The 12,038-nt window shown below is 38.7% G+C and overlaps 1 protein-coding gene across 1 annotated transcript; it reads left to right on the top strand.

Moving 5' to 3' along the window:
* The first annotated feature begins 2,538 nt into the window (after nt 1-2,538).
* On the top strand, nt 2,539-10,759 carry FGG (fibrinogen gamma chain). The gene is made up of 10 exons (XM_014843896.2): nt 2,539-2,697; nt 2,800-2,844; nt 3,039-3,222; nt 3,334-3,427; nt 4,954-5,084; nt 5,390-5,523; nt 6,453-6,637; nt 8,184-8,461; nt 9,842-10,011; nt 10,540-10,759. Exons 1-10 carry the CDS (start codon nt 2,620-2,622, stop codon nt 10,552-10,554), a joined length of 1,314 nt encoding a protein of 437 aa, XP_014699382.1. The 5' UTR covers nt 2,539-2,619; the 3' UTR covers nt 10,555-10,759.
* The last annotated feature ends 1,279 nt before the right edge of the window (nt 10,760-12,038 follow it).

Below are 12,038 nucleotides of genomic sequence, written 5' to 3'. Positions count from 1 at the left end.
ATTGCTATGGTAGGTGCAGTAGCCATAAAAATGTTTACAGTCTAATGAGGTAGATATGGCACAAATATATACAATACAAGGTTGCTATAAATCCTATGAAAAACGTAGAGCTGGCCTCCAGAGTTTTGGGTTTTGTTTTAGGGAGAAGTAGGAATCATGAAACAGGATCTTAAAGTTGTATAGGATTTCGACAGCCAGAGATGCAGGGGTGAGTATGAAGGCAATCCAGGCAGAGGGAGCTACATATAAAAAGAAAAACACAATCTGAAAGATAAGACTATAAGGTGCACATTAAGGGGATGCTACTGATTCAATTTGGTTAGACGAGAGGGTGCAGGAAATAGAATCAAGGGAGAAAAACATCAAAGGTAGGAGGGACATTTATTATGTTTATATTCACTGTGATGGGGGATAGAGAGTCATAGAAGGTTTTTAAGCAGGTGGATGTCATAATCAGAGCTACATTATAGGAAGAAGAATCTGTCAGCAGGTTGACAAACAGTTAGGAGCAGGAAGTGAGTGGAGTGGAGGAAGGGAGATCAATTGGCAGGCAGTCTAGACAAGCAGTCTAGACAAGAAATAAGAGGGCCTACTCTGGGATGTCAGCGGTGGAAATAGAAAGTAGGAATAAAATAGAAGTGACAGCATAAAAACAGTTTTAACCACAAGCTCTGACAGCTGATTAAGTGGATAGATAAGGAGGATGAGGAAGACTGTGAAACTTTAATTGGCTGGTGGTCAAGGTGTTGTGATTGGCACTAACTGACAATACTATTAAGGGGAACTATTAAGGAGGAGAGAAAAGGCAAGTCTGGTTTTGATATATTCACTTTGTTATAATAATTATTACTGACTGAGTAGGAATATTTACCTTTGTTTCAAGTCAAAACATAAATATTCCTTTATAAAGACTTAGGACTAAACATTAAAGCATCAGGATTTCTTTCAATCTAGATGCATTTTTCTCACTAATGTATTTAATCAAAGTTTGCAGTAAGCTTAGTTTCAGAGGAGGAAATGAGGGATAACCCAAAATAGGAATTTAATAATAGTGATAATGCACAATCGTAAATTATCGACAGGAGATGATAATAAATGTGTTTTCCCAATATACCAGGAAGATCTAGGGGCAGAGCAAAAGGGACAGCCCTGGGGCTGGCCCAATGGCACAGCATTTAAGTTCACACTTTCCACTTCAGGGGCCCAGGGTTCGCAGGTTTAGATCCAAAGTGCAGACCTATGCATCCCTTGTCAAGCGATGCTGTGGCAGGCTCCCACATATAAAGTAGAGGAAGATGGGCACAGATGTTAGCTCAGGGCCAGTCTTCCTCAGCAAAAAGATTAGTAGCAGATGTTAGCTCAGGGCTAATGTTCCTTAAAAAAAAAAAAAGGACAGCCCTGCCCTAATGTCTCATTTTAGCCCTTTTCCTCCAGCTATGCTTCTAGTCACTTATGGGAGGTGGATTTTCTAGCTGCTGCCTCCTCTGTCCAGGCTTTCCTCTGAGGTATCTAGATGGAACCTCAGGAAAAACAAAGTAAGCTCCTGACTGGTTTCCCCTCTGTGCCACATGCGTTGCCTCATCAGCCAGTTCTTCAAGACCAAGAGAAGAACTGAGCTCGAAAGCTCACTGTGAACCCAGAGCCTAGGAAATAGTCAACTTATTGGTGAGGAGGGTCAAAAGTACAAACTTCCAGTTATAAAATAAATAAGTCCTGGAGATATAATGTACAGCATGGGGACTATAGTTAATAATACTGTAGTGTGTATTTAAAAGTTTCTAAGAAAGTAGATGTTAACAGTTCTCATCACAAGAAAAAGAAATTTGTAACTATGTAGTGATGGATGTTAATGAGACATTGTAATGATCATTTTGCAATATATACAAATATCGAATCAATATGTTGTACACCTGAAACTAATTTAATGTTATATGTCAATTATATCTCAATTTTTTAAAAAGGAAGAAGAAAATTAAGAAAATGGTCAACCCAAACGAACAGGAATGTATTTCCGGTGTCATTTGTTCCTGAAAGTACTGGAAGATTGGGAACAGGTGGAAAGCAGTGTCCTGTGGCCATAGTCACAGGTTACAAATAATTGTTATCTCATCCCTGGGCTAAGAAAGAACTTTCGGTAAATTGGGTTATGGCACCAGGTTCCATCTTAAAGTTGGGCTGGGTTGTTCTGGTCGAGGTCAGCTGGCAGAGTTTGTTCTGGTCGAGGTCAGCACTCTGTGTTTGCTCTCTTGGCCCTGTACTGGAAGAGGTTGCATCACGCAGCTTCCCAGGCTCCCCGCCCTCCTCATCGCAATGGCTAATGCTTCACTAGCCTTTGCAGATGGATCTGCTTCAGGGGAGAAAGGTTGAGCTGGGTCACAAAGGAGGAGCTTAAACCTGTGTGCAAAATCTGGGAACCCGACCCGGCACAGGTTGGGGGCCAGGATGAAGAAAAAGAGACGGGAAAGATGTCCCCACCTTCTAGGTCAGAATACCTCGTGATCAGCTCCAGCCACTGGCACTCTTGGCCATTCCTGGAGCTTACATAAAGGGACAATTGGAACCTGAGAGGCCACAGTGTGAACACTTTCAGGGCTGGGAGCACAGAGGACCCCTGACATCATGAGTTGGTCCTTGTACCCCCGGAATTTAATTCTGTACTTCTACACTCTTTTTTTGCTCTCTTCAACATGCCTGGCAGTAAGTGTGCTGTTCACAAGACATATTTGTTTTAAACAGAAAGCTAAAAAATAAGAAAATATATGATAAACTAGTGAAATTTCTGTATTTTTTTTCCTCTAGTATGTTGCTACCAGAGACAACTGCTGCATCTTAGATGAAAGATTTGTAAGTAATTTTTATGTTTCTCGCTGTGTTTGAACTGGAAAGGGGCAGAGGAATGAAAGGAATTCTCTCATAAATATCATTTAGCGTTTTAAACTCTTTTTTTTTTTAACATAGTCTACATTTTAGCTATTTTTATTGATAGATTTTAAGTATAGCTTTCATCAAGATTTCTAATCACTCTCTTGTATTTCCAGGGCAGTTATTGTCCGACTACCTGTGGAATTGCAGATTTCCTGTCGAATTACCAAAACAGTGTGGACAAGGATCTACAGGATTTTGAAGACATCTTACATCGAGCTGAAAATCAAACCTCAGAAGCTGAACAACTGATCCAAGCAATCCGAACCAGCTATAATCCTGATGAACCACCAAAGACAGGTGAGAAACGGAATACCACCGACGGAGAAAATAATTTGTGGATTTCTTTTGCTGTTGTTTTAGTTGTTGTATTTGTCTAAGCAAGTTTATGTCTCTGATCCCATATTACAGGCAGAATAGATGCTGCTACTAGAGAGTCCAAGAAAATGATGGAAGAAATTGTGAAATATGAAGCATTGGTTGTAACACATGAATCAACTATTCGGTAAGCATTTTTGTTTTAATTTACTCTCCAAGACTGATTTAGTGTTTATTCAATATTCCAAGCTTCCATGGAAATAATCTTTTTATTTTTTTTTCCCACTTATCCAATTGGCATTATGCCTGACCATCTTGAACACAGTGGAGATAGGAATTTTTAGTGCAATGAATTCTATTGGGTTATAATAGCTTTTTAGTAATCGTGTGGGAGAAAGATGTGTAGTTGTCTTCAAATGCAATGGTCAGAATGTTCCGCCCTCCCCCACCCCCGCACCCCCATTTGTCTTACAATATAAATTCAAACTGATGAGAATTTGGGTGTTGAAAATAAGATTATTTTATAAGATTGTCAATAAATCAGTGAGGAGGAATTTGCAAGCAGAGACATAAGAAGGATCTTAGCTATAAAAGTAAATTATATTGAAGTTAGAGCAGAAAAAAATGTGTTTTAAGAGACTAAGTGTAACACACATTATGAAGCTACGTGTTGATCGTGGCAAAATGAACCTGCAAAAATGGGTTTTCCTCCTTTCACTTGAGAGTAAAATGTCTCTGTTAACAACTTCTTAGGGACTCATGAACTTTCTGAACATGGGGTCTCAGATATCAGTTTTAGTTTCTATCTCAATTTCTTTTGCAAATTGTTCTCAAAGCAGCATAAGAAATTGAGCTAAACAGTGGCTGAGGAAAAGTGGCCAAGGAGGGGTTTCTCCACTTTTTTGGTATCAGAAGGCCATTGTTTTTATTGCTGTGATTATTATTAGCATTAAAATTTGTATAATTATTGCTCATCATTGAAGCTGAAGGAGACTATGGTGCAATAATTTTCTAAGGCGCAGTAGAGAAAAAGAAGTAGTCGAATAGTTTGTCTATCCTTCTTTACTTCAAAGGAAGACACAACAGTCTATTCATTGTAGATAGTTTTCTGACATTTTTGAATATGTAGAAGCAAGCCTGTGAGAAACAACAAAAGTGGGGTCATTACTTGCCCTAGCCTTTTTCCAAAGCTATGTAAATATGAACATTAAGGAAAAAGGGAAAGTGTCTGTTTTATTTTATGCAAGATAATGCCCCAGATAGTTTTCCCATGTAAGTTATAGATTGACATCCATAAATAAATCCTCAGAAGTTCCACAAGTGAAAAGGAATAATGCTTCAACATATGTGAATTACTAATCAGAGCTCTTCCTTGCCTAAGAAAACTCTATCCTAAGAATAATTATCAGATGGTTTTCCTATTAACCAGGCTCATCACTCACATAGCTTGTTATCTGCTGCCCTTTATGCAGAAGGTAAAAATCAGAATGACCATTTACAATGACTTTGTTTATTGACAAGGGCTTTGTTATTTTCTTTTCTAAAAAGCTTAGAATTTTAATTCATCTCAAATTAGTAACATAATTTAATTTTTCCAAAATGGAGTAATTTATCAAGAAGCCATTCCTGAGAAAATAAGGTAGTATTTTTAAAAGAAAACACAAAATTACTCCTCTGAAAGAATATTCTGTTATCTTATTCTTCTGCTTGCAGATTTTTGCAGGATATATATAATTCAAATAATCAAAAGATCATTAATCTGAAACAGAAAGTAGCCCAGCTTGAAGCAAAGTGTCAGGAACCTTGCAGAGACACAGTACACCTACAAGATACCACTGGGAAAGGTAAGTGAAAGGTTTATATTGGGATTATGTCCATTAAAGTGAATATATAAAGTGAAGGAGATTTTACAAATTAGAATATATAGGAATAATTTGGAAAGTGTCTACTCATTAAATCTAACGTGTCCGATTGCTTAGACTTTTCTTGAGTAGCTAAAAATAGTCTGAAAGGAATGATGATGAGAGAAGTAAGAAAATGCTTCTTGGGAAATGAACACAGTGGTTTGCAACATGTTAAAAGCTCATTTTCAAGACTGGAACAGTCTTACCTGGATTTCAAACCACAGTAAAAATGTCTTCTTCTTCAGATTGTCAAGACATTGCCAATAAGGGAGCCAAAGAGAGTGGGCTTTACTTTATCAAACCTCTGAAAGCTAAGCAGCAGTTCTTAGTCTACTGTGAAATCGATGCAACTGGAAATGGGTGGACTGTGCTTCAGAAGGTATGTTTTCCTCCCCATGTACATTTAATAAACCCCTGCCATATGCCATATTCTTTTCTAAACACTTCGTGAACATTAACGAACATTAACTCAATCCTCACAACTTCTCTATGAGGTTGCTGCAACTATTACCTCTATTCACAGAGGAGAAAACTTAGGCATGAGAGGTTAAGTAACTTGCCCAAGGTCACATAACTCTTAAGTAACAGAGTCAGGACTTGAACCCAGGTGATCTGGTTTCAGAGGCTGTGCTTTGACTCTCTACTATGCTGGCACTGCTGTTGTAGATTCATGATAGCAAGTAATCACAGTATCATAGTGATGAAGAACTAGAAAAGACCTCTTTCATCAGGTAGATCAAGACCTAAGACTGCCCATCACAAGAAGATGAAGTCCCACAGAGGATACAGTTGGGCTGCTCCAAGACAATGGCCCTCTGCTGCCTCTGCCAGTGCCTGGCGCCCACTGTGGATCCTTTTACTTTTTGTTTACCTTGGACCGCTATTACAACTACTCCTGCAGGGGGCACTCAGAGGGAGTGACTGATAGATGTGCTGGTAGGTAGACAAAGATTGAGCAATGGGTTGACCTTTCCACCATCAGTACTAGAATCAGCAATATCAAGGTGGAGTTCTGAAATCCTTTAGGTGTTTTTTTAAAACTATCACTAATTTAGAATTTATAATGTGCCAGGCACTCTTTAAGTACTTCTCTTGCATTCTGTTGTGTAATCCCTGCAATAACCCCGAGAAGTAAGCATCATTATTCCTATTTGACAGATGAGGAAACTGAGGCAGCTTGCCCAAGTTCACTTAGTTAGTAAATGATGGAATCATACCCTCCATATTTTAGACAAGATGTTTATAATGTGTTCTTCATGTGCACTGATAATCTATTCTCTCCTTTTGCCCATGTAATTGTGTAATTAGAGGCTCGATGGCAGTGTGGATTTCAAGAAAAACTGGATTCAATATAAAGAAGGGTTTGGATATCTATCTCCTACTGGCACCACAGAATTTTGGCTGGGAAATGAGAAGATTCATTTGATAAGCACACAGACTACCATCCCATATGTACTAAGAGTGCAGCTGGAGGACTGGAATGGCAAAACCAGGTACTGTTTAGAAAGGACTTCTTTTTGTCATAGAGACCGTCTGGAATGTGCACTTTCCAACCATCATAATAGTCAATATTTACTAAGAGTTGAATATGTACCAGAAATTGAGCATGAAATTATAATTTATTACAAATAACTATTTCATGAGGCAGTTACTATTATTAATCCCACTTTACAGATGAACTTTCCTAAGTTCACAGTGCTGGTACATGGTAAAGGTTGGATCTGAACTCAGGTAGTTTGACTCTACAGCCTGTCCTCTTAACAAATATGCTAGTTGAAAAGTGAATCCAGCCTCTTCAGATTTCCCTGTGCTTTAATGACCATTCATTCAGTCAAAATCTAGAGCTATCTTAAAATCAAATCAGCCAGCTCCTTTGGTGAGATAAAGCACCTTCTTTTTTTTTTTTTTTTTTTGAGGAAGATTAGCCCTGAGCTAACTGTTGCCAATCCTCCTCCTTTCACTGAGGAAGACGACTGGCCCTGAGCTAACATCCATGCCCATCTTCCTCTACTTTATATATGGATGCCTACCACAGCATGGCGTGCCAAGCGGTGCCATGTACACACCCCGGATCTGAACCGACGAACCCCGGGCCGCCGAAGCAGAACGTGCACATTTAACCACTGCACCACTGGGCCGGCCCCTAAAGCCCCTTCTGTGCTCAGAGATATCTGGAGGCCTTGAGCATTGTGTCCCTAATTAGAATTGAGAAAAATATTCAACCCTCTTGTTGTGTCTATGAAATAATGAAATATATTCTGTATCCAAACACTATTTTTATTTTTTTAATTTTTACCCAGAAAACACCATAGTCAGTAGACCTTCTGTGAGAACATCTCCCATTTTCCAACTACTGGAGATCGGGGAAGAAGATAAATATTTTCTGGAAATCTCTTTTTGTGCACCAAGGCCCATTCTTCCCTGAACCTCACAATTTTTTCTGGGGAGGAATCTCACTCTTATCCTATAGCTCATGTTTTGTGGGCCACACAGGGACCACTTCTTTTATGCGATGCTCTAGGAAGCCCTCCTTCTTGCCACTATCACAATGCTTTGGTAAAGAAAAACCCCTTTAGGATCTCACCTTTTAGATGGTAGAAGTGGCTAATGAAGCTGTAGCTTCTTCAAGTTTGGTGCTTTAACTAATGGTCACTCACTACCAGATGATTCCTGTGGTTTATGATAACTTTGTGCACAATGCTAAACACTTAGACAAAAGTGGAAAATATGAAATCAGTCAGATTCATCCACACATGTATGTTTCCTGTTAGGATCCTATAGCCATTCAAATGGCTGCAGTTTTTAGTTTTCACTCGGATGCCCTGAAGATTTCTAGACTCATTTTGAGTGGTGCTGATCAGCTCTGAACTGGTTCAGACATCCATTGCCTCTTGCCAGACTTGCAAAAAACTATGCAGTGAGCATATTTCAGACTTAAGAAGCAAAGTTAAAAGTTCTAAACAATTGTCCTGTGAAAGAGTGAACTTCTGACATCCCTAGCGGGGCTCAGATATGATATCTGTATTCCCTTTATTGTAGCACTGCAGACTATTCCACGTTCAGGGTGGGACCTGAAAATGACAAATACCGCTTGACATATGCCTACTTCATGGGTGGAGAGGCCGGAGATGCCTTTGATGGCTTTGATTTTGGTGATGATCCTAGTGACAAGGTTTTCACATCCCACAATGGCATGCAGTTCAGTACCTGGGACAATGACAACGATAGATTTGAAGGCAACTGTGCTGAACAGGATGGATCGGGTTGGTGGATGAACAAGTGTCATGCTGGCCACCTCAATGGAGTTTATTACCAAGGTATGCTTTAGTCTATATTTTAATAAAAGGTAATAAATAGATATAAGGAAATGAGAAATAATTAGTAAAGATATTGGGGGATTTATTGTATAGTTCTGTATTTTAAACCAGAATTGGATAATACTAAGCTTATACCTCAAATTGGCCCCTCTACAAGAAATCCACCTGCTGCAAAATATCCGGTGGCTTGTCATTATGCCGGAAACTACCACTATCAGAGTTGACACTTTGAGTTATGGTATCTCCTCTAGACTAACCCTGCATATGATCTGGATGGACTAATTACTGTATTTATGCTTGTTAACACATTCAACTGGCTCAGCTGCCCATGACCTATGTGTCAGATAAAACCAGTGAGCAATGAACAGGTATCTGGGGGAGGAGAGTAGAGAGCAGGGACATATTGGTAAGGGCAGGGGTCCATGAAAGCCAGAGAGGAGAGGAGTCCATCTGAGGAGAGTAGGCCCTTATTTTAGAATGGGGGCAGGGCAAGTCAGAGTTTTCTCTAAGGCTGGAGTAGTTCTGAACACCGGTTTTACTTACTGACAAACTATTGCTACTACCTGACAGTTACATCTGGGGAAGCCCTCCTGATGCTAAAAGATCCATTAAGATGAGCAATCTTTCCTTCTTAGGGCTGACCTAGCCAATAGGTTACTTGTCTTCTTCTTAAAAAATATTTAAATTTACCTTTTAGTTTTCACATTTCTGTTTTAGAAACCTAACTTATCCTTGCATCTACAAACCATACAATTATAAGAAACTCTCAGGGAAGGTGCTTGATCCATGTGACCCAGAATAGCCATGTTCATAGTCTGCGGTACACTCCAGTATTGGGCTCAGACAATCCCTTACAAAATTACATGAGATCCGGTGCCCTGGGACAAAAAGAAAGCAAATCAACCTAGTCTCCACTTTATAATGGAGATGTAACATAACATTCCAGAACTGTTTTCTAAAGTCCCTCATACTTTCCAATAAAATTGTGTTTCAGATGACCTGAGACCATCTGATCAGGAATTATGACTCCCGCCTTTCTAACCTGCTTGCAGGAAGATGGTCCATAACAGCTGAGTCCACGATGGCTAAGCTCAGGCAGAGAGACCAGTTGGGGAAATTGGGGATTCTAGCCCTGTTAGTAGTGGGTACATTTAGAGTATGAATATGACCAGGAAGCACAACACAGATGTAAGGAATTGTTTAATAATAAACTTATTTCAATTGTAAATCAAGATTTTGGGAATCTTTAAGGATATTTTCAGTTAGTAGATAACACTATTGATTTGATGTGACAGTGGACTTCATAACAGACTTCTTTACAGATTTTTTGAGGTAAGGAAATTCAAGAGCAATAATACGTACATCTCCAACTTGTTTTAGGTGGCACTTACTCAAAATCATCTACACTTAATGGTTATGATAATGGCATAATTTGGGCCACTTGGAAAAGCCGGTGGTATTCCATGAAGAAAACCACCATGAAGATAATCCCATTCAACAGAATTGCCATTGGAGAAGGACAGCAGTTCCACCTTGGGGCAGCCAAACAGGTTGGACCAGAACACCGTGGCAAAATAGAACATGAATATGACACAGAATATGATGAGTGATTTTACACTGAGAATTAAATGTTCATTTCTATTAACCCACAAAGTTTCAGAAACTTTTCTGAAAGTTTCTTCTCAGTTTCTCTTACTATACTTATTAATTTTAAGTCTTTTATTAAGGATATTTAGCCTTAAATGGAAATTAAAACTCACTTTGGACTGTTGACGCAAATTACTAAGCTCAGAGTTATTTAAAATTTGTTTATTTGATGAGATAACATTTTAGCTTATCTCCTAGATATAAAATAAAGTTATTGCCATATCTTTTATTTTAACATGTCATTTTATCTTGGTGATTTTTAAAGTTATTTCTTAAATATTTCAGTATATACTAATAAAATAGGAGTAAATTCTAGTGTTTCAAATGCCTATTTTTTTCCATATTTATTCCCTCTAAATCATACATATTTAATGCTTCTTTTTAAATGGGGAGAATTTTATCTTTTTAATATATTTTCTGTTTGGTCATAGGCTGGAGACGTTTAGAAGACAACTTCAGATGGTAGACCTTTTTAAAAGGACTTTATCTGAGCAGAGAAATATAATATTTTCCTATGGGACAATGGACTTGCAAAGCCTCACTTCATTTTAAGAGTAAAAAGAACCCTTATCGAAAACTCCACTAACAGTTTTATGCTGGTAATAATTTATCTACATGCCATTTCAATAAACATTTTGTTTCCTAAGACTAGATACCTGGTACCTTTATTGACCATTAAAAAACACCACTTTTCTTCAATTTAGTAATTACACTTCGGTCATCGTCAGTAGCTTCTGAGTCCTCACTTGATGCTAACTATTATATCTGATCCTTGGGGAGCTATGAAGGAAATAGAAATCGTGGCTTTTGCCCTCCAGGGCATATAAGACAAATATAGGAAAATACGGTAACCCAAAGTGACAAAATTTGATGTAAGAACATAAACACAAGTCACAATCACATAACTAAGGTTCATGGTGCCCAAAGTACAGCCGGAGATAGAAGACTGTTTAGAGATTCTCCCACAAAAACCTTTCAGCTCCAAACTCTTATGGCCAGATGTGGGCACTGGGAGAGGACCGCAACTCAGAGGAGAGAGCTTTATGAAAAATCTGCTCAGTCCCTCACTGGTGAAGAATGAAGCGAAGGGAATGAAGCCATTGCTTCATTCTGAATCCAAGAATATTGAGTTTTTAGCATCCAGAGATAGGGATAGGCCACTTTCTCTAAGGAATAGCTAAGTCTATATAAATTGGCGGAAGGTTGACCATGTAAATAATTGACTAGTCTTATGGGGGGAGGATCTGGTTGTTCTGAAGTCCTGAGCTTTGGCTTTCGATTCTCTTCCTTTCCAAAATGTCCTTCCTAATTCTCTCACCTCCTTATTCTCATGAGTCCTGATTTTTGAATATACTGTCAAGGAGTTAAAACGGTAAATCAACTTGTAGGTATACAACCAAATGCTTGTGAGGCTTTGGGAACAGGAATGTTGATTCATTTTTTGCAGCACTCATTCATTCATATATTCTTGGAACACTCATTCAACTCACATTTATTGAATGCCTTTGTTGTCTAGCTATTATGCTGGATATTGTGGATATTGCACATAGTACTATCCTCCTCTCTCCCAGAACTATTCTATTCCATACAGTTCTCAAATTTCAAAAAGCCAGTGACTTGTCCTCCCAATCTTCCTTATTCTTCCTTCCCCATATCATCAAGCCTGTCAAATCCACCTCCTAAATATGAATTATATTCCTTTCCTTCTCTATACCCACTGCTAACATTCTAGTTGGGACATACAACATCTTCTGCCAGGATAATGGCACTCTCCTCCTTCTTGTCCTCCGTCTTGCCTCCAGCCTTGTCTGCACCCACCTTTATCATGCTCCAAACTGGTTTAAAATCAGAATGCATACAGTCTACAACTTTGTGAATCTATAAAATCCTTTGGGTGAGCCTTTGGTCATAGATATGAAAAGTTATATAA

The sequence above is a fragment of the Equus asinus genome, chromosome 3 (assembly GCF_041296235.1).
Source record: "Equus asinus isolate D_3611 breed Donkey chromosome 3, EquAss-T2T_v2, whole genome shotgun sequence".
NCBI classification, from domain to species: domain Eukaryota; kingdom Metazoa; phylum Chordata; class Mammalia; order Perissodactyla; family Equidae; genus Equus; species Equus asinus.
The sequence above is the reverse complement of the archived record's forward strand: the minus strand, read 5'-3'. Positions and strand labels throughout refer to the sequence as shown.

Bases quoted from the DNA above. Each gene is read 5' to 3' on its own strand.
- FGG (XM_014843896.2), top strand. From the start codon at position 2,620: ATGAGTTGGTCCTTGTACCCCCGGAATTTAATTCTGTACTTCTACACT. The intron at 6,638-8,183 runs GTACTGTTTAGA...CCTTTATTGTAG, and splicing joins GACTGGAATGGCAAAACCAG to CACTGCAGACTATTCCACGT. The intron at 8,462-9,841 runs GTATGCTTTAGT...AACTTGTTTTAG, and splicing joins CAATGGAGTTTATTACCAAG to GTGGCACTTACTCAAAATCA.